We start from the raw sequence: 22,081 nt of genomic DNA on the forward strand, positions 1-22,081 counted from the left end.
GAAAATGGGTGTGGGTGAGGGAGGGAACGACAGGAGGGGGATATCACGTGCTTCTGCATAGATAGAGAGAGAGGCCGGCGCGGAGTCGCAGTACGTCACGGCACAGCGTCGCCTCCGTTCGGCGACGCCCACCTAAGAACGTTTCCGCGATGCACGAGAGAAACAGAAAGCAAAAACAGAAAAAAAAAGACGCACACACCCCTCCTTCGTGGAGAGCGAGGCGAGGGAAAACGGTGCGCATCGAGCCACGCGGAGACGACCGCACCTATTAGGCCATTCTTGAGTATCCCATGTATCTCCAGGTCCGTGACCCGCTTCAAGTGATGAAGATTCCCACCGTCGCGTCGAGCGCGTCGTGGTTGACGGCGACGCACTTCGAAGCCACCTCGCCACTGGTGCGCGCCCGTGGCATCGCCAGCGCAGAGGCGGGCCCGTCGTCCGTGCTCAAGCCACTCTCAACGCAGTAGAACCTTGTCGGCCGCTTCAGGAAGAGAACATCCTCGCTCCACACCTTGTCTGCCAGCAGCATCTCCTGCGGAGTTAGAAGCGTGTCCGTGGTCAGCGTGCGCTGCAGCTCCGCTTTCTTTTTGGTCTCCGCGGCCGCCTCTTCAGCATCAGTGGTCGTGACGGCATCCACCTCGGCCCACTTCTGCAAGCCGTACACGAGCAGGTCCTCGATTATATTCATAATGGCGTTATCGAAGGCGTCATCGCCTGACTGCGTGTGCAGGTGATGCCGAGGAATGTTCGCAATACGGCTCATAACGCATGCCTTGTAGCGTTCTGCCGGGGTGGCGGAATGAGGCGGTGACGTGCTGTTGCCGTGAACCACCGCGGCGTTGGCCGAGTCCGAGGATGGCGCAGTGCCGAGGTGTTGCTCCAGGGTGCGCTCTAGCACCATCCGATCCAGGTATTCGTCTTTCAAGTACATGGCTGTGCTTACAACGCGCGCGACGAGATCAGGCATTGCAGACGCAGCCGTCACGGAGTCGGCCGGCACTGGTGGGGGAAGCACGCTTGTAGCCCCGCTCTCTCGGTGCGACTGAGATGGTGTGGGTGGTGAGTGGACAGAAGAGCCAAGTGAGGCGGTATTCCGGTTCAAGTACGACCCCGTAGGAGTGCTGGTGCCGGCCGCGGCTGCTGAGGTAGACTGCGGGGCTGGAGATCGCGGCAGGGAGGGCGCCGGCAAGCCAGTTGCACTGCTCTTCGGAGAGGCTGACAATGGCGACTGAATCGGTGACTTTGGCGGAGCAGCCGCGATAGGGGGCCGCGTCGATAGAGTGACCAGCGGAGAGACGCTAGGTGCTGGCAACACCCGGGCAAGGTCAGCAGCCGCCCCCCCTGCCGTTGCGCCTCCTGTTGCACCGTTACACAGATTCTGTTGCGACGACTCTGTCCCATCTGCCGCCACACCAAAGACACGCTCGCGGTGCAGCAGCACCAGCCGTGGAAACCATTGAAGCGGAAGGCCGTATTCGCTAACCACGTGCTCAGCAATGTCGATCCGGTTCGTCTCAATCAAGTACTCGACCATCTCCGCGCGGAGACGCAGTTGCTGCGTGGCGAAGCGGAGATTTTCGGGCTGCAGCAGGTGCGGGGCCGATGGCGGGCAGGCCTGCTGGAGAATGCTCATGCCATCGCTGCCCGTGCTCTTGGCGGCAGAGGACGAGGAGGCGGCGGTGGGGCGCTCATTTCGTGCGTTGTGAGGCGCCCCGCCTGGGCGGTGCTCCAGAGACTCTGCGTCCGCGGCAAGCAGCGGGGTCTGCTGCAGATACGCCGGGACCTCATCGAGCAACAGCTCTTGCAGCCGAGTGACATACGGCTTGTATTTCTGTTGCACGCTTTCGAGGCGCTTTGCCACCTTCTGCAAGGAGGCACCAGCTGCCGCAGCGTTTGGGGTGTCGGCCTCCCGCTTCTGAAGGGCGGTCACAGCAGTTCGAACGGGCTGCAACTCTTTCTGCAGTTTCTGCACTTCTCGCAGCAGATCTGCCATTTCCTGACGAGCCGCCGCCATCTCGCCGATGCGCGTCTCCGATGCGGTGCAGCCGGGGTAGAGGGGAGAGGAAGAGAAAGGAGCAGGGGGTGGGAGAGTGGTGAAGAGCTCAGCGTCTTCACCAGCGAATCTCGTCGGCGTGCACACGCCCAATAGAATAGCAACTGTAAGAACAAAAAAAATGCGTGCTAAAGCAGGGAGTGCAGCGGTATACATAAATGCTGTGAGAGGGAGGCAGAGGGAGAGAGAGGGAGAGAGGAAAGGGTCTGCGCTGCTGCGTCACGTCTCCTGCTGTGCTCTCTGAGGGGCAGAAATTGCTTTGCTTGCCGCTCGATTAATTCGTGTTGCGTGGGAAAGTGTGCCTGCGTGCATTCAGGGCACTTTTGCTTGTGATGAGGGAGCGAAGGGAACACGAGAAGCGCTTTGTACGAGGAAGGTCCGCAGGTCACAGCCCTGCCACTGTTCATGTACCCTGCATCCTCCTCCGAGTGCGACGCCACCGCAGTCCTTGCCTCTTCCCCATGCGTGACTCCACACCGGCAACGCTTCAGATTGAAAGCACGCAACGACGTGCGCAGCCGTGTTCGAAAGAGCAGCACCCACCGTGGCACAAAAGGAAGTCAGAGAGGTGTCGCGGGGCCCGAAGTAGCTCGTGGTAATTTGCTGAGGAGTACTCCTCCAGCTCCGGAGCGCTACCTCGCCGAGACCACACCAAAACTGCACCTCGCTGTGATTCTGCACGCATCAAATCACTTATGTGTAAGGGTAAGTTATAGACCGAGGGTAGGTTTGAGAGGGATGCATTACAATGTTAAAGGAACAGATCGATGCACGACCGCCACAGCGATCACCAAGAAACGACCAGTTAGAGAGACCCAAGACGCGTAGGGGCGATTCTGTCGCAGTCCTCAACGCTATGCCCCACTATACCCCCTTTTTGGGCTGAAACATCGGAATCCCGTCGCGGCCGCTCCTCTTTTGCGCAACACAAAGCAAGATGGAAGCCTTGCCAGGTCGAGCAACGACGCACCAATCACGGTAGCTTAGGGTAATCTCCGCCTGGGGACGACAAAGAGGTGAAAGGGAGAGAGAGGGAGGAGGCGGAAACGGGGAGTCGGAGGGGGGGCTCGAGATGGGCTTCACAAGACTGGGCGTACGCGCTCAGCACATAAGGTCTCCCGCCAACACACATCTCACCTCACGCATGGACCCGGTGGAATACACGGCCTAAGCGTGCTTTCGCACGATACCCATCGCCCCCTTCGTTGCCCGCAGCGCGTTCGCTATCGCAATTTTCACCTGGCGAACTTCGTTCTCGATGTTCAGCACGTCCTTCCACTGCAGGGGCGCACTGCGGACGCCAGCGGAATCCCAATCACTGTCCATGACGATGCCCCGGACACCGTGCGCCTCGGCCGAGTTGTACAGACGCGTCCACTCACCCTCATCTGCCCCACCAAGCTGCGGCAGTAGGTCCCAGAGCGTGACGTCCGGGCTGAGCTGCTCCCCTTCGGCTGTGGCGGGCAGCAGGGGGGAGTGGCCGTTGCTGGCCGCTGAAGCCGAACCAGGACGAGCGCGCACGCCATCCTGCCCCTGCGCCGGTGGCGGTCGAGAAGAAGAGCCGTCGAGGGCGAACGCCACCGTTTTATTTGGGTCACGCCCAGGCCCGTCACCGTGGCGTGCCTCAGCTGAGGGAAGCGAGCCTCCGGAAGGCGGCTCGTGTTGTCCAGCAACTTCTGGGGACCCCGGCATCGCTTGTGGCCCCGTGTCGGAATCGCGCCCGGCGCGCCGGCCATCAGCTGCGGGCAGCAAGCCCGGCGTCAATGGAATGCTGGGAGGGGTAGGCGAAACCGTCAACTTCTGATCAGCACTTCTGGCGGCGAGGTTAGCGCTGGCGACGCGCACGCTGTTGCTCAGCGTGTGCGGCCCAGCAGAGGAGGCGCCAAGCGCCCAGGCGTTCGCTGCCAACTGGCTCCCACGTAGCCCGCCACGGTAGTCCGTGTTGAACTCGCTCAGTTGATACACGGCTTCTTGTGCCTGCGTCAGGGCATCCACGAACACGCCGAGCGGGAGCTCAGATAGATAGCGCGCAAAGTTTTCCGGCAGACTGCTGGAATCGAAGGTCTGCTTCTGCAACGGCGCGGTCGACGTGAGGGGGAGAACGAAGGAATGCACCAGGCAGACCATAGCGTGCATCGCGTACAGGTAACACTCGAGGCGGTACTCTCGCACCTCCGAACTGCTTGTCTGCACGAGGGACTGTGCGACCTGACGGATGATCTGCACGGCGAGTAGCCGCTTCTCAGGTGAGTGGCGGAGCATCGGTGTGCTGTTAGCATAGGCGATGAAGACGCCGGCGTCCTCAGTACTGCGCTGTCCGTACTCGGTGTTCAGCAACAGATGAGCAAGATTGCGCACCGTCAGCGCTACGAAATCACGTCCGCGTTCAGCTGTAGAGATGACGTGCGCGGTCGATGCGCCTGTGAGTGTCGTGAGCTTTGCCCGAGTAGCCTTTGCGTCCTCTGTAACACTGCCGCCGAGGCGCCCTGGGCCCGCAGCAGCTGCTGCCGGCAAGGCCATAGCTGCGCCTCCAGCGGCACCACCCACGCCGCCATCCCCGCCGTCGATGTCCGAGAAGCCATACGGCTCTGCCGGGCAGCGGGACCACACCTCGTTACTGCTCAACATGCTCAGCAACTCGGCCAGTGCCATGCCATCGACAAGATTACGGCAGTCAACCGCCAGTACAGAGCGCGAGAGGGCCCGCAGGCAGTCCGAGAGCTCCGCGCACAGCGTCAAGTGCGACGCGCGGAGACGTGCAGATCCTGCGATGGTGCTGCTGACAGCCGCGGGAGAGACGAAGACGTGGTCAATCAATGGCCGGTGATCGCGAATGAACTTCTGGACTTCGTACAAAAGAGGTGAGGCATCGCCAAGGGAGGAGAGCAGCAAGTTCAACCACCGCACCACGCCCAGAAGAAGGTGCCGCAGCACCTCCTTGTTCTGCTCTGCGAGGGCTCTGCTTGGGGCCTGGTCAAATGAAGGAGTGGACTGGGAGTAGCCCAGCACCACGAGCGTACTGTACTGCCAAGTTCGCATCGCCAGGCACGAGCACAGGAGGTCGGTGTGGAGCACCTGCGAGCTGTGGCTGAGAGAGATGACGGAGACCAGGTCGAAGGCGCTGCGTAGATGCCACAGCAGTGTTCCGAATTGCGTGCTGTTGCTTGCGAAGAAGTTGCACACGGCATGGTCCACGCTCTGAAGCAGTGCCGTCGCACACCGTAACGCCCAGCTACCGAGTCCATCACCGTCTCCGGCGTCTGGGTTGCAGAAGTCGTCGCGGATCGGTGCCGAGGCCTGCAGCAGGGCAATCAGGAGTGCCACCGCATGCTGCGCCTGCATCGAAAGAGCGGCCGCGCCGCTGCCGCTGTCATTCGATGTGGCAGCTTCGCTAACGCCATTGCGTCCTTGAGCAGCGGCCGCACTTGTGCCGAGACCTCCGTGCCCGCCCACGCTCGCGCTCGAGCCGCTGCCTTTGCAGATGTCACTGCACACGACATCCAGCAGCGCTCTCTGGAAGCGCCACACTGCCACGTCGTCAAGGTTGACGCCGGGCGTCTCGGCGAGACAGAGAAGGCTGAGGTACAGCTCCGTCCGTGTCGTCGCGATGCGGGTGCCCCAATGCACAAGCGCACGCACCAGCGGTTCCAACAGCAAGGCTGCCCCAGCCACCACGGGCCGCGCCCGAGACGCGGGCGTGGTGCACTGCGCACGTGCCACTGAGGTAGACACTGCGCCGCTGCGCTCTGCTCCATGATACTGCAGCAACGCCTGCGGCAGCTGAGAACGGTTCGCGGCGCTGAAGAAGTTGCTGATGTCGCCAGCGTGTGTGGCAAAGGGCTTGCCGATGCCGCAGCTGACGCTTCCTATCGCCACTTCGCCTTGGCCCTTTTGGAATTGAAGCGGGGCGGTGTGGCTCTCGTAGCGCTCCCGGCGCTGCCCAAGCGTGATTTCTCTCTCCTCGCGACGACAGCTGTTGCACATCTCTGTGGCTGTGATGGGCTGATTTGGCGCGCGTGGTGCAGTGGAGCGCTCCGATCCGCCATGCCTATAGGCCGCCGTGTGCGCTACATCAAGTGGCGCACCACTGTCGCCCTGCACGCCTGAATAATCCTCCCTGCTCTGGCTGTGCCAGGGCACCTCCGCGTCAGCGTGCGGCGGCGCCGTGAGCGACAGCGCCACCGACGTACAGACCGTCTGCCGCAGGTGCGCCGTGACGGTGGACAGGCAGTGGCACAAGCGAACAGCCACCTGCTCTTGAGCTGCTGCCGTGAGTCGCGTCGTGGCGTCCAGCCCTCTTAAAATGCACAAGGCAAACGAGCGCAGCCGCGACACCGATAATCCTTTGACGACGGAGCACGACACGCTCACCAGCTGACACCAGCCTTCGACAAAGCACACACCCGCGGCATAAGAGAAGAAGCAGTCATTTGCGGCAATGAAAGGGCGCAACCGGTCGCGCAGTTCTGCCATAGTCAGGGGTGGCCTGCTTGCGCGAGCCTGCTCCTCCTGAATGGCGCTATAGAGAGTTGTCATGTTGTACTGCACAACACCATCCGTCGCCGCCGGAACGAGGTGGGTTAACCCCCCAGCAACAGCGGGCAGCTTCTCTGGGAAGGTGGGCAGCACTTGGAGCGCCTGTGGAAGCCAGCTCGTAAGATCAACAGCAGTGTCGCGAGACACAACAGCCACGTCCCGGCTCCACTGGTGCTCCTTGCTGCCGTCAGCGTCGCGTTTCGACGGCGCGTTCACGTCCGTCTCGCTGTCGTAGCCGTCCACCTCGTAGAGACTTCGGACCCCGCTGTTCTCCGTGGGGGCGCATTCACCATCACTCGGGGCAGCAGCCCCACCATCCGCGAAGGTGCCACTGCCGCTGCCGAAGGGGTGCAGGAGCGATAGAAGCACCTCGACCGATATGGACGTGATGGTCGTGTTTTGTGCAAGTCTCAGGCTCTCCGGGGCTGTACGGTACGTGTAGCACGCCTCCAGTGCCAGGAGCTTAAGGACGTACGCGTACTTGCTGAGTGCAACGGGTGTGCACTGGCTGGTGCGGAAGTGCTGCAGTCGCAGGAACAGGGTCTGGCAAACGGACTCTAGAAACGGGCGAATGACAAGGGAGCCGTAGAGACGGTTGGCGCGCAGGAGATACAGCAGCTTCACGTACTTGACCGCCAGCGTCGGATGCGCGTGCTCGACCTCGCAGTCACACGCGCCCTCAACGACGGAGGTGAGGAGGGTAGAGCGCCACCACCGAGGCTCGCCAGCGGCACCATCGACGTCTGCCGCGCCGCCATGAGTGGGGGCGACTTGGGACGCCGCGGCGGTGGACGGCCGTCCCCGCCGACCTCGGTGCGAGAACTCCTCACCATAGAAGCCGCCCATCCACGCCGTCAGCGACGGCTCCGTCACGTCGGCGTGCTGCATGAGGAGATCAAGTAGCAGCGACTTGGTTTCTATGAGCATCGCGGACGACCAGCCAGGGACGAGCTCGGAGGGTTCGAAGTCGAGCTGCACCAGCTCTGGAGGCGCCTGCACCACCACTGGCGTAGTATTTAGCGGGTGCAGGAGTTGCGTAAAGGTGTCGAGAACGGCCGCGTACTTGTGAGTCAGCCCAGCCCAGTAATGCGCGGCTTGATTCGCCGTTTCGAAGGGAAAGAGCAGCAAAAGCTGCATCGTGGTCTTTGTCAAGAGCGTGTCTTGAAGCGAGCACATGCCCAGCACGCGCACGGCGAGATCGGTGTTGAGGGTTGTGCGGTTGTCAAACAACAGCAGCTCGATATTCTGCTCCCGCACTGTGCGGATCGCCGTGATGAGTAGCCGCATCGCCTGGCGCACGGCAGCCCGGTGATGACTAAGCAGCTCGTAGGGCGCGTCGCTTGCATCGAGGATCATCTTGAGCACCTCGCCGACCACGTCTGTCGGGGCTTTGTTGATGGCCATGATTCCCGCAAAAGGCAGCACCGCCGTGCACCCGCTCTCGCTGCTTCGAAAGCGCACCAGCAGCGCCTGCTGCAGGGCCGCGGATGCGAGCGCCATCACCGTGTACCGCTCATGTGGCCGCGAAAACATGCGCTTCAGCACGCCACGCAGAATCTCTTGCGCAATGAAATGTGTCACAGTGCTGTACACCGGCAGCGCCGCCATGGGCGGCTGGTCATGCTGGAAGAGGGCCGTGACGAGGTTGAGGAAGCCGATCGTGATGTCGTAGGTGCCGTGCGTGCATTCGCATTGGCAGTGCCCGATGATGGAGAGCGCTTCCTCGTGTACTGTCGTCTCGTGTTGCCCGGCAGCGGCCGCGGAGGAAAGCGCTGTGACGCGGTCGCACAGGGCGGCGCCAGCGCCGCCTTCCTTCGCCTGCTGCTGTGTGCGCACCGACGACTGCTGCAGCAGACGCCGCTGCTCCAGAAACGACCAGACCAATTGCGCGTCCGCCACGCTGGTGATGAGAGACGAAATGAGGGACAGTGTGCTGCCCAGCATAATTTGGCTTTGCTGCGGTGCCGAAAGGAAGGCTAGGGCGAGTGTCAGGCTCATGTGCGCGCTGACGATGGGTCGCAGCGTCGGGTGAGCAAACAACTGACGCAGCAGGAGAAAGAACCCGGCAATGTAGTGCCGCTGGCACTTGCGCGCGTAGCCTCGGGTGAACTGCCGGTGCAACGCGCGCGGCACCACGTTCGAGCCTCTCATGGTCGATAGAAACCCGTACGTGTCGTCGCCATCGGCTGCGTCGCCTGTTGCAGGCCCGGTAGAGGGTGTCTGCCCTGCTGTGGACAACGCCGCGGCTGCAGCAGCACTGCCGTCGCCTCCTGCCGCACCAGAAATTCCAAACACGGTACTGTTGAGGCCAGCGCACTCGAGTGCCTGATTCACCAGGCTGGGCCACTGCATCTCGCCGCACTCGCTTTGCGCATCCGTGAGAAGGACGACGACGCGCTGCGTATACTGCGGGTTACGGCCGATCATCGCCATTACTTCCAGAAACTTTGTCATCAACTTCAGCGTGTAGTTCTCCCAGACAGCGCCCGAGCCGCCGATGGCGCTGCTGCTAACGCCACCGTTGGCGCCTAAGGTGGCCGAGGCCGAACTGCTGCGCTGCATGGCGAAGACCTGTCGCATGTGCTTCACGAAATTCTTGAAGATAAAGAAGGTCGCCGCACAATCGGAGTCGAGATCAGGGTTCAGTACCTCTGGTGGCAGGTGCTGCAGGCAAATCGCGAGAGCCTCAAGCAGGTGAGCCATCTCGGACGTGAACGGTTCTCCGATCACCTCACCACCTGCCCCAACACGCGCCATCTTGGACAGCCACGCCTCTTCACCTTCTGTGTCCTCTGCACGACTGCTCTGCGCAGCGCCGCGGTTCACGACACCGCCGCTGAGCACAAGTGACGGCAGACGGGGCAGCTCCTCGAGCTGCTCGCAGTAGCGTCGTTGTGTAGCGATTTCTAGTTCCGAGAGATGGTGAAGCAGCGGTAGCATCTCATCGAAGAGGTACGACATCATCTCGTATGGAGCGATGTAGAGGAGGCCAAGAGGGATCGAAAGGGTGCGGGGTACCGGCGCCAGCTCCACCATACGTTTCGTAACCTTGCCACGATGAACCGCAACGCTAGCCGGAAACGCCGTCGCGTGCGACGACGCCAGCAATTCCATGCGCTCGCCGAGGAAGGCGTCCAGTGCCTTGTCATATCCTTGCTCACTCCCCTTGGCGCGGAGGAGGCAACCCTCTGCCAGGGTCAGGATACTCAGGTAGCTGTCGACAAGAACTTGCCACGTGTACACGGCGGCGGGCAAGGACAAGGCGGCATGACCGTCACCGCCGCCGCCACCCAACAGAGGCTCTGCGCCACCGCCGCGGCGGGCATCTGTGAGCACATCGCCGTAGAGACCGCCGCCAACGCTTCTGTAGGGCGGCTGCACGCTCTCACGGAGCCTGCGGCGCAGCGTGGAGACGGTCGCTTCAATGGATGAAGCTACTGTGGAGTGAATCAGCTCATTCAGACGTAGCTCTCCAGTGGAGGAGCGCAATTTCTTCCATACAGCGGCCATGTTCACTACGGAGAAGACGCATAGCCAGACGAGAGAGTTGAGGCAGCACGTGTCTACGTTGTCGCTGAAGGCTGTGAGCGGTACAACGCGGTTCTGCAATGAGCTCTTCAGTAGCAGGTACAGTGCATTCATCAGGTCCAGCGCTTCCTTCACGACACTCGCCGTCAGCTGAAAGTGACGCGACAGCACGTACAGACACTGCGCGGCGAGCAGCAGCGGATTCTTCTCTGGCCGCTTGCGCCGTCCATCCACAAAGAGAAGAGAAGCGGAGGCCTCGCTGTCACTGGCCTGGTTATTCGCCACAACCGTTGCTTTTATGAAGGAGATGAGATTGCTGGCAGCCGGCACGGCCACCGCCGCCACCGCCGCATGCAATCCCTTCACCTCCTCCAGGCTTTCTCTCCACTGGGAGGAGGCTGGGTTGTCCGCCGGCGGTGCTTCGCTGTTGTTGTAGCCGCTGTCGCATAGCAGCAGGGTCTGAAGGAACTCCGAGGTTTGCTCCACCTGCAGACGCCGCCGCTCCTGCTGCTGCTGCTGCTTCGGCTCGTTTGCGCGCACCAGCGTCGAATAGGCCGCGCTGGCCCCCGCACCTGAGGTGGGGCTGGCAATGGAGAAGCTGGCGAGCGTGGCTTGTGGCGCTACGGACGCCTGCCACTGCGCGCCGGTCTGCAGGGCTGTTTTGATGGCCTGAGGCACCGTAGGCGGCACGGATACGGGACCCGGTACGACAGCCGGGGGCGCTACGGTTACCTCCATAGGCGCGCTGAAGCGCTTCTTGATCTCATGCGAGAAGGCATCGCTCACCACCCCTTCCCGACAGACCTTCGCGAAGAGCGCCATGTAAGACGATGTAGCCGACGGCGCCACTGAGTGAGGCGCGGCCGCCGCAGAGGCATCGGGGGGCTTCTCAGCCCCGACTGGTGGCTTCCCAAAGGCGAAGCCGCCTGACGCTGGTGACGAGCTACTCGCAACGGGCGGTTGCTGTAGCGAAGTCCCTGAAGGCGCACCGAGGACTTCAGGCGGTTGTCCTCCCTTCAGCGGCGCACTGCTGCTACCGCCCAGTGCGGCCAGGGTCGGTGCCTGAGCGACTGAAAAGCCAAATGGAGGAGGAGCGCTTGTCTGCGCCGGCTGGCATGCGCTAGCGGAAGCTCCAAACATGTCTCTCAACAATCGGTTGATGTCGGCACTGAAAGACAAAGAGAAAAACGAAATGTTGCCCCGCGCGCCAGCTTACTCGTGACGCGTAGCTGCCTTCTATGGAAACAACTCAAGTGACTGCGACACCAAACTTCAGATGAGTAGAGAGAGAGGTGCAGGAGAGCCCCAATCTCGCGCAAGAGGACTTAATCTCTGAGGAAGCCGCGACAAAGATCGTGAGCGAAACACACACACACACACACACAACACACACAGAAAAGAGAGGGAGAGAGAAAAAAGGGAGATGTGCGTGCGTGTGTTTCTGTGCGTGGAGGAGGAAGGGTATGCGGGCAGCCGTGGACACCCCCGAGAATCGGAGCGGGAATGTGAGCGCCCGGTCGGTATCGCCCTCAGCAATGCTGACGAAAGAGAATAACGAAATGAAAAGCAATCCAACACGCGCAACCCCCTTATCCAACCCGGCAGAGCTTCCAGAGTTCAAAGCCGAGCCGACAGCTGCGCCACGGTCACGGTAAAAAAAAACCTCTTCTCCTCTCAAAAAAGAGAATTAGGCAATCGATTCGCCGGCGAAAGCGACTCGCTTGTGGGGGGTGGGGGAGTCGTCTGTTTCTCTTTTTCGGATGTAAGCCGGATGTTGAGGGCTTCTGTTGGCTCGATGCACTGCTTTTGCCGGTCGACGTCAGCACGCTCGCGTTTCCGTGCGTACCTCTGTACGAATTCACAGCGTCGATGACTGGTGCACTCGAATTCACCCGATACGCACGCTCATGCAGACGTACACCGCAGTCGCAGCGCCCCTGCTCCCCTTTCGTGCGTTGCGCGCTCCTTTGTCTGGAGAGACCGTCTCCACTATGCACCAACGACGAGACAGCGACAGAAAGCTGCCGCAGCGATGGGAACACACACACACACCAAAAAAAGGGCTGAGTTACTTCCTCAAGAAGCGTCGAACGACCGCCCCCCGCCCCATCCGAAGTTCGCCCAGTACAAATATATACGTTTGCGCGAGCGGCAGGAGAGCCGCGCGTTTGTGTAGGTGCAGCACAGATGTGTGTATTCAGTTGCGAAGAGAGAGGGGTGAAGGAGAGGAGGAGGAAAAGAGTTGTGTGCCGACGTAGTGAGCGAAGGAGTGGCCAGTGCGGTGGCCTTCTGAGCGTGATGGTGACTGCCAAGCAAGAGCGGCATGAAGAAAGGCCCAGCATCTTGAACCACCAGCACGATGAGGCCGTAGATGAAATCTTTTCTGCATTCCTCGAGAAATCCCGACAAGCGCAGGAAAGAGAAGCATGCAGAGATGTGCCACCTGCCCTCGACGTTCAATCTTCCCACTGCGCCGAATGATGTCGCAAGACGTTCCCTTGGTTGGGGCCACTCAAGCTTTGCAGTCTTGTGTGATTAGGAATGGCACCTCGGGTGTAGTGAAATAGGCGAGCATCTAAAAAACAAGCAAGAGAACACGAGATCCATACCTTCACACGCTCACAGGCGCATCCATGCGAGGCACATGCGGAAACATTTTGAGCTGTCGTTCAAGCATTGTCGCCTCGTTGGCACAGTGGAAGACACCCGCCTGCGGACGCGCACACAAGCCAAAGAAGAGAGACATCACCACAACAATGTCCACACGACTCGCGCGTGCGTGTGAAGGCAGCTGAGTCGCTGCCACGCTCACACGCACACACAGCAGTGCCCCACACTCTATCGTGAAAGCATAGAGTTACATTTAGGGAGAGAGCGAGAGGTAATGAAGCGCATCAATGAACGAGAATGTGCGCCACCCACACCTACGCCGTCACTCCCTCTTGCGCCGCTTTAGGGCGGCTCGCCGTCGCGCAATCTCATTGTCGAGGCTGCAGTTGATGAGCTTGCGCCTCTCCAACTCGCGGGAAGCGGCCTCGACGGAGAGGCGGAACGCCGAGACGTCTTCCTTTATGCGCTCCGCATTACTCATTTGCTCCTCTTTCCGTGTCTCGAGCACTGCCTGGCGAGCGAGACACGCCTCCGTGGCCCTCTCAATGCCCTTCATGCGCTCCTCCACCGCCTGCATGGCCTGCTCGTGTGCCGTGCACTGCGCTGTCACCTCCGCGAGGGAGTCTGTTAGTTTTCGGAGTGTCTCCCGCTCCTCTCGCTCTCTCATGAGCTGCACGGCGAGAGAACCGTCGATAATGTCACGCTGCAGAGAGAGCTCGGAGGCTTCAACCCGAGCCTGCTCGCTGGTGTACTTCCGCGCTAGCTCCTTCTCTTGAAAGGCAGCCTCGCGGTACAATCGCATCAGCGCACTGTCATAGTAGTACCGTGTCTTTGCCGGGACCACAGGAGGCAGACTCGGCGCGGGATCTTGTGCCGGTAAGGAGGCGCTGCCGCAAAACGCGTCAGTGAGCGCGGTGCGGGTGCCCAATGCAGGAAAAAGAGCTGCTAGTTCGTTTCCTACTACGGCATCATCGAGCGAGGCTGTCGCTGTCGCCGCTCCATGACATGCGGATTCGAGCAGCGGTTCAAACCGAACCATGTGGGTGTAGTAGAACTCTAGCACATTGTTCTCGAGCCCAGAAAGCACCTCTATTTGCTGCCGTACGCGACTTTGCGTGGCATGCTTACGCGTCAGCAGCGTTTTGACCGCCACTTCATCTTCACAAGGACTGCGGGCTCGCTTGCATTGCTCCTCCCGTTGAGCGGCTCTGCGCGAGCTTGCCGCCAACGAGGACGACTCGCTGCAGTAAGCGCGAGCAGGGCCCGCGGGACGGTGTGCTCTGAGCATGGATGACACACACACTGCAGTACGCCGTTTCTCCCTTTCCGCCATTCGTGTGTATGCGAGCTTATCTCCAACCACGGCGAGCGTGCGCGCCATTGAGTTCAGTGCGGGTACGGCCCAAGCAAAGAGAGGGTGTGGGCACAGGTAGGGAGGGCGAGAGATAGAGAGGAGGGGGAGAGGAGAGGCTGTATCAAGAGCGACGCAAAACATTAGCTTGTGCACGTCGAGGCAGTGGGGGCGAAGGCCGGATGCCTGGCATCGTCATGCCAGAGAAAAGTTTGAAAGCGGTGGATGCGCTGATGGAGATGGGAGGGGGTCTGTGCGTGCGGCAGCAAGAGGGACAGGGAAAAGGTGCTTGCGTGTGTGTGTGTGTGTGCGAGGGGGACGGGCACGCCGTCTCACCCTCACATCTCTGAGAGAAGAGGGGTCGAACCCCCTGTCAGCACCGCCGCAGCAACGGCGGCACCAAAGCGCCTCATTCCTCTCCTCCTCTCTTCCCCATTGTGTTTTTTTCACTTTTGCCTCTTTTGTATTCTTCGCGGATTTGATACGGTAAGCCGTAGAGCGGCGTCCATTACTCTGTGTGGATGCAGTCACGCGTACTCGCAAGCACAGTCCGCCATAAGCGAAAAAAAATGAGATACCCAAGCACACAGATACCCCCAGCACACTAAAATGGGAAGAAAGGGGGTGCCGATGGTAATGGTCGCAGAGAGGAGGAACCATCTGGGGCGGTGGAGGGGCTCAGGGTCGAGACAAGCAAAGCAAACAGCTGCGCAGGAGCTGGTGAGTGTGTGGTGTGTGTGGTGATGGTGGTGGGGAACTCTGGCGGACACTCACAATCACGCAGATTCAAGGAGGAGGGATGGGGGTGGGTGGGCATGTGGGCGTAGGCTTTGGCACGGAATGCGCTGAATAACAAACACGCAAACAAAGAAAGCTTCAGAGAGTCTGACGATCTGAGCACACCACGATGAAAGAGAAAATGACTCTCTCTCTCTGAAGAACCGTATGCGTACGTGCGAAGATGCCACGTCGCCGCCATCGTGGAGGACGCCCTTCCCCCCCTCTTCCAGCTTCAGGCCTTAGTCGGCAATACGCAAAGCGGTCATGCACACTCGAATGCAATGATTGGCTTCGGAGAGGGAGGCTTGCAGGCGGCGGAGCGCCCGCGTCGACGGCGCAGACATCTTGGCCGGCGAGGTGCAGTAGATCTTGTGCGTCTCCGTCACACCCACGCCAGATTGCAAAAGGACACAGAGACTTTGTACCGTCGCCACCAACCGCGTTGCCACATCCCGGGCTAGCGCTGCAGCAGCGCGCGTGCGATCCTCCTCGCTGCTGTCCGCAGGCCCTTCCGTCGCCATGGGCATGCTTTCGCTTCGCTCCACAGCGTCATTGTCAGACCGCGGGCGAGCGAGCAGCACCGCGAGCGACACGACTGCCGGTGAGTTCCACTGAAAGAGAGCGTCTTCCGACTGCAGATCTGGTGAGGAGTTGGAAATGAGGCTGAGGTGCGGCTGATTCGTGTACGTGCGCATGCCGCTTGCAGCAGCGGCCCTGCCGAGTGCCCATGGCTGCGACGGGAAAAGCGGCTGCGTACCACTGACAGCATCGTGGAAGATCGACAAAAACGTTCGGATGTGCTTGACGTGGATAGCGCACTCTGCATGATGCGCGCTCAGCTGCGCCTCCACATCCTCGAGCGACTTGCGCTGCAGCTGCACGTACGTGGCAAGCTGTGCTGCCGCGACGGATGTGTCTTTGCCAAGTGTCCGCTGCACCGAGGAAACCAAGGCGAGGACAAAGATGCGGCGCAGAACACGCTGAAGAATGTTGACGCGCTGCGCCTTGGCACTTTCCTCCATAGCAGAGAGCTCGAGCTCGACCTTCTCGAGCTCCTCTTCAACTTGCTCCAAGCTCACCTCGTGGCTTGCCAATGCAGCCCGCACTGCCATGGCAGGCGCCGCGGACGAGTTCATGAGTTGCCGCTCGACGTAGTCGAATATGCACTTGTTCTCGCGCACGTTAAAATTGCAGGACATGACGTGGTTCAGCAGGCTGTACCACCAGCGCCAGCTCTCGCTGCTGCTGAAAACACTGAAGACCTCTGCTACGCACTCGAAAGGCGGCAGTTCTCCGCACAGACCCTCACGCATAGCCGCCCCGTCGTCGTCGTCGAGTGTGGGGGTGGTTGAGAGTGTGTAGCGGTGCTGATGAGTGATGTTAGGTTGCCGCGCGGCCCACTGAAGTGCCGCGTCGTTTACCCACGCCGAGACTACCTTCTCCAGAACGGTGGGGGCAGCGGCGTGCGCGTCAGTATCAGTGGTGGCGCGGCAGCCTTGCCGCTCTGCCGCGAGATTATCCTCGCTGCAGTCATTTCGGCTCAGGGCGACGTAGAGGGCGCGCAGGCAGAGGTACCGCAGCACGTGGCGGTTGTACGTCGACGCGAGCTGCGGCCATTTGCTGCTCAGGTCGTCTTGCAGAGCTTTGTTGTCCATCAGCTCCTCCACACGCTCTGGTGTAAGCGGCAGAGACGCCGGGGACGCCGAGCCACAGGCACCTCCGCTACCACACTGCTTTGAGGGCGCGGAAATGCCTTTTGGCGTCCTTGTGTGCGTGGCGCTCTGCGTCATGGAAATCACGCTGGGCCTTTCCAGAAACTGCAGGAGCGACCCGATAGCACCACGTGCGAGCATAGTCGTCAGAAGGAGCGGGTCGAGGTTCTCTTGCTCCCGCTTGATGGCGACCACAGTCGCGCGCAAGGACTCGTTACATGACGCGGCGGCTGCGGAAATGTCATCTCGTAGCTGAGCGTACGTGGACGCTTTCTCTGCGGCGGCTGCCGACTCCTTCCCGCCATCTGCTGCTTCGTTCGCGGCGAGGGCGACGCTTTGCATCAGCTCAGCCATGAGCTGCAGCAGCATGGTCAGAGTACTTCTGATCCACCGACGCACCACCTGCTCGCTGACAGAGACTTGACTGTAAACATTATCAATGTCGCTCTGGAGCAGGCGGAGCATCTCCAGCAGGTCTCGCAGCGTGTGCGCGGGGCTCACCGCTACGGTTGGCGTGAGATTCGAAGAATGCCACGCCGACATGATCGCTGGCGAGGCCTGCCACACCCCTACGGCAGGAACGAGGCTTAGGATGGAGGTGCTCTGCTCGGAGGGGCTGTTGCGAGCTACCCCGTCGCGCATAGCACCAAACACGTGCGCACCTTGGTCAATAGGCGAAGGCATGAAAAGATGAAAGTCATGAGTGACACGACCAGTCGCCCCAACAGCTGGGGCTCCTGCGGGGGTGGTTGGCCGAATGCTTGACCGGAGCGGAAGATTCAAGAGCGGCGTGGCGATCTCACCCGCCCCCTCGCGGGACGCCGCTGTTACCGGGACCGTATCCGCCATCGAGCACGCGCTGTCACCGTAGGCGAGTGCATTCGTGGGAAGTGAGATGTCACCTGCCATGCCGTTCGCTCCGTTTGGTCGAGCGGTGTGATCGAGCAGCGCGGGCACGTTTGCTTCACCGAAGGTCTGTGAAGTTGGCTCCTCGAGGTCCGCTGCGGTGGTAACGGTGGCTGCAGCTTGCGCGCCCCGCCTCGTGGAGTCCAGTTCCTCGGGCGTCCCGTTGAAGCGCTGCCGGGCCTTCGTCATCACCTCTCCTTCGCCACCAAAATCGATGTCGTCACTCTCATTGTCGAGAGCGTTCAAGTGGCTGCCAAGCGATTCCGTTTCCTGGTGGCTTGCCGGCCCACCCAGCTGATCCATCAAAGAAGAATTTGCCGGCAACGGCTGCTCGAGATGCCGCCAGTCCACGGTCCCCAAGCCGACCAGTATATCGGTGTTGCCGACAGGCGCGTCCTCGCTCGAGCCCGGCACGGCAGTGCTGCACAGGTGCACGTTGGGTAGCTCCCCAGCGGCCGTCACGCTTCCGAGCGAGGCGGTGGCACCGCTGCTTCTGAGCGGGTTTGTATTGTTGCCAAGTATGGCGCTGCCCATCGTAGGGGCGCGCGTGCCATCCAAATGCGCCGGGGCAAGTGGGTTATCCACTTCCCTTTCGAAGTGCGCCAGCTCCATCATCGTATCACGGTAGATGGAGTGGCTGCGCGAGGCCGACGCCGCCAGCGTGTGGGTGAAGGGAGCTGACTGCATAATAGAGTTGCCGAAGCTAAAGATCGGCCGCTCATCGCGGTACGGTGGTGGAATGAGGGAAACCTGCAATGGTGCGTCGAGGATGGCGGAATGGACGACTCCGACATTCCCAGCCGAGACAGAAGATGAGGATGCCGCAAGGAGGCTGCTATCGTGGCCCAGATTCGAGAAGCTTAGCTGCGCCGGCGAGGCGCCGTCGTTGACGTGTTGCTGGTGTGTCAGCCGCTGTCGAAGCGATTGCATAGAGGGTGAAAGGATGCGACAGCCGCTGCTGTGAGTCGTCGGCGATCCCGATGGGTAAGGCAACGGGCTGGAGTTGGCGTTCCAGTATGAGGCTAGCGGCACTGAGACAGAACTCCCTACTGCGCGGGTGGGCGACGGCGCTTGTGCGGCTGGCCACCGGTACCCTGACCACGGAGACGTCAAGAGCTGCGAGTCGAGACGGAGCGGGGTGTGGATGCAGTTGACCGCCTTCACTGTAGACGTTGGCAGGGGTGGGCTCAGCGGTGTCGTGCTGTGCATGCACTGCTGTGGCGCCTTCGGGGTAACATGGCTGCTGCACCCTTTCAGGGTGGGCTCGGCGCGTTCTTGTCGCGGCTGAGGGGCTGCCGTCTGTCCCTTCGATGTGCCAAAGTCGGCTTGCCCCGACCCGTATGCGGAGGTGGATGCGCTGGTCGACGAAGGCAGCGAGCTCGAAATGCCGCGGTTCAGCTCCTCCGTCCGCAGACTTTGATGGTGTGGGTTCGTGTTAGACAAAGGACTCGGCAGCTCCTGCCGAGGACCAAAGAGCTCCCGAATCGCTTGCGCCTGTAGTGAGGCTGCTGGCCCCCCTGCGGAGGCAGTGGACACCTCATACTCTTGCGACTCCATGGAGGGCGGAGGATGGGAAGAGGAGAAAATCGGTGTGGTCTACGAGTCCGTTGCGGTATATTGTAAGCACGACGGAGGAAGGCAACGACAGCCACAAGAGGGACGCCGCAGTGAAATAAAAAAGAATGAAGCGGAACGGAAAGTAACGGCAAATAGCGGCAGGGTGAAAAGTGTGGCGAGGGGAGCCGGAGGGATTGTATGGGGCGACACGCCACAGACGAAGGGCGAGGCGAGATGGTGCGGGGATGCCGCCGCAATGAGAAATGAAAAAAAAAACGAATACGGATCGTAAAACCGAGCGGAGATGAAGGCGCGATAGGAAACACAACAAAAAACAAATCAAAGAAAATGCGAAGGAAACCGCCGAGTTTTGAACTTCGAGCCCAATTCGGTGAATGCCTCCGAGTCCAGAGAGGTCCCTCCACCCCACAGACACACACAGACGGATACGGCAAGAAAAGAGGTGAGGGCAGGTGTGAATCGCACGAGAGCTGACGGAAGGGGGGGAGCGGAAACGGAACGCGAAACGTAGCTCGGAAGTTGGACACGAAGCGATTCCACAGATGTACAAGCGAGCTCAGTCAACAAAGAAACAAAAAGAACGAAAGAGGCAGGAAAGGAATAGAGGACGCGACAGGGCGCCGGATGGCACAGAGAAATACAATACGAAAGGGAAAATAGTGCGCGCCCACGCAAAATACACGACACACCGAGAGAAGGCGGAGGGAGGAGGAGGAGCACAGCAAACACGGCAGAGAAGAGAAACAGAGTCACAAGAGCCTGAGAGCACACCAGTGGGAGACAAGAGAGAGGTAAAGCGATGGAAGAGCACTTGCGAGTAGGTGCTCACCCTCAAGGCCCGGCGAATACGCACACGGAACCGCGGCAGAGAGGAAGATACAGCGGGGGACTTTCTACCTACGCGCGTGCTCCGACTCTGGCACACTTTCGAAGGGCCATACGAAAACGCAGAATGAAGTGCTGATCGATCTTTTGGCAAAGGTGCTCGCGCGCCTCTCTTTGGGGTAGTCGCGTAGGCAAGGCCAGGAGAGATGTAGCAAAAAGGGAGAAGGTGTGCAAATAGATGGCCGATGAGACGGACGGCGACCGCGCTAACACGGATGAACGGCAGCAGTGGGGAGGGGGGAGGTGGAGAGGAAGGACTGAAGGATAGGCGCTAACACGTACACACACCCATGCGCATGCACGCAGCCCACCAGGGTCCCCCAATCTCTCTGACAAGCGGAAAAATCGAGAGCAGCAGCACCGGACAGCTGAAACCAAAGTGAAAAGGGTGGAGACAACTCACGAAAACGGGGAAAACACTCAAAAGAGGTGAAAAAAAAAATGAATGCCGAGTGAGAGGGAGAGTTGGGGAGGCCGTCGATGAAGATGCACAGCTTGAAGAGAAAAAGGTGCGGGACGAGGGACGCGCACACACATACAGACATACAAGCACAAAGCAACAAGACAGAAAAACGGCGTCGGCCTAATATCTGTATTTATGTATGAGATGTTGTGCCTTCGTGCGACAGGCAGCGGCTGACGCCCCCGAATGGTATCTTTTGCGTTTCGTACCTTTGCGGCCTTCCACCCCATCGAAGTTGTTCCGCGCGACCGTGCTTCTGCCTTCCGTGCAGGAATGCCTCTGCGTATGCACGGGAACTTGCGTGCGTATTGGCTCTCGAAACGATGCACACTGACTCTGTCTACGTGATACTCCCCGCGCTCCTTTCCTCCTTTTTTTCCTCCTTCTTTTGTCTGGGCACCCCCCACCCCCCACGCGAGGCTTCGCCTATGCGCGGTTTCCAAGAGCTGCGGAGGGGAACCGCACCACAGCAGAAGGGGGTGTGGTGGAGTGGGTGAGCGGAGCGCGCACAGGAAACGCAACGGCAAAAAAAAGGAGCGCCTTCTGCGCAATCAGTCTCTGGGTCCGACACGGACCTCACACCAAACCGGAGAGGCGAAATGGGAAGAGGTGTGTGTGTGAGTGTGAGTGTGTGTGTGGTCGAAATGCTGATAAAAGGTGAGACTATGGCGGCCCCCCTCCCTCCCTCTCACACCATCCAACATAGACAGAGCGGTGCACTGCAAGGACGCTCCCAGAGGAAGCCGCACCTGCTTCGGCGGAGCGGAGCAGAGAGAAAAAGAGGGGCGTGGGTAGGGCTGGGGGTCGGGGCTGAATGTGTGGAGAGTGACGAAGGAAGGCAGGAGGAAGAGAACAACAGGCCGCCAGTCGAGAATACACAGTTGACTCCGTCGACTCGGAGCGTTAATTTCTGGGGCCGCGTGTGCACAGACGGGCAAAAAAGTTCAGAAGAGAGAGAGAGGCAAAGAGCGCCGGCGCAAGAGGTTCTGTTTTTTTCGATCCACGTGTGTGTGTTTGTTTCTGTGTGAATGAGGGAAGGAGTAAAGAAGTCAGCGCCTAGAATGGAGATGGGAGCGTGTGAGGCGTGTTCCCAGTCGAAGATATGCCTCCGATGCACCCCTTTGCACTCCTCTTACAGACTTGTGTGTCGCTCTCTGTGCCTGTTGATACAACGCTGTACTGCTTCCTCTCGCCGTCTTCTCCCCTCTACCTCTCTTTATGTGGGTTGGCCGGTGCGTCGATGACGGCTTTTTGTCCCCCTGTCTGCTGCTGCGGTGAGTCTACAGCACTAAAAAAAGAAACGAGCTCTGCCGATATCGCTTCCTCTTTTTTCTATTCGCTTCATTGGCGCCCGCACCACAGGACGATGTCGCCATCATAGTTTTGTGTGTTCAGCGCCGTAGCGGCACCAGGAGTGTGTGCGTGTTAGATGAGGGAAAGGGTCAAGGGAAGCGGAGGCGAAAGAGAAGAACGCCGGTGGAATGGGTGTGACGACCCGCCGTCGCACAGGCGCGAGCGGAAGGAGAGGAGGGGTCCACAGATGCCCAACGAAGACAGGAAACCAATGAGGAGAGAGTAGAGAGACCCCGCGCGGCTGAGCCGGTGCTCACCTGCAGCCAAGCGAGCAAGGGCTGTGAAAAGGACGCTCCGTCTATGCGGGCGCGTTCGGTGCAGTGGTG

The 22,081-nt window shown here is 60.3% G+C and overlaps 4 protein-coding genes across 4 annotated transcripts; all 4 read right to left on the minus strand.

The window, feature by feature from the left end:
* Positions 1 to 316: 316 nt before the first annotated feature.
* LSCM1_02196 (uncharacterized protein) lies at positions 317 to 2,014 on the minus strand (the record flags this gene model as incomplete). The annotated part of the gene is made up of 1 exon (XM_067319782.1): positions 317 to 2,014. One exon carries the CDS (start codon positions 2,012 to 2,014, stop codon positions 317 to 319), a length of 1,698 nt encoding a protein of 565 aa, XP_067175157.1.
* A 1,206-nt stretch (positions 2,015 to 3,220) lies between these two features.
* Positions 3,221 to 11,257, minus strand: LSCM1_02197 (uncharacterized protein; the record flags this gene model as incomplete). The annotated part of the gene is made up of 1 exon (XM_067319783.1): positions 3,221 to 11,257. One exon carries the CDS (start codon positions 11,255 to 11,257, stop codon positions 3,221 to 3,223), a length of 8,037 nt encoding a protein of 2,678 aa, XP_067175158.1.
* A 1,792-nt stretch (positions 11,258 to 13,049) lies between these two features.
* On the minus strand, positions 13,050 to 14,015 carry LSCM1_02198 (uncharacterized protein; the record flags this gene model as incomplete). The annotated part of the gene is made up of 1 exon (XM_067319784.1): positions 13,050 to 14,015. One exon carries the CDS (start codon positions 14,013 to 14,015, stop codon positions 13,050 to 13,052), a length of 966 nt encoding a protein of 321 aa, XP_067175159.1.
* Positions 14,016 to 15,097: 1,082 nt separating this feature from the next.
* On the minus strand, positions 15,098 to 19,033 carry LSCM1_02199 (uncharacterized protein; the record flags this gene model as incomplete). Its single annotated transcript, XM_067319785.1, has 1 exon — positions 15,098 to 19,033. The coding sequence occupies one exon, from the start codon at positions 19,031 to 19,033 to the stop codon at positions 15,098 to 15,100; it is 3,936 nt and encodes a 1,311-aa protein (XP_067175160.1).
* Between the last annotated feature and the right edge of the window lie 3,048 nt (positions 19,034 to 22,081).

Source organism: Leishmania martiniquensis, chromosome 34 (genome assembly GCF_017916325.1).
Source record: "Leishmania martiniquensis isolate LSCM1 chromosome 34, whole genome shotgun sequence".
Classification (NCBI taxonomy): Eukaryota; Euglenozoa; class Kinetoplastea; order Trypanosomatida; family Trypanosomatidae; genus Leishmania; species Leishmania martiniquensis.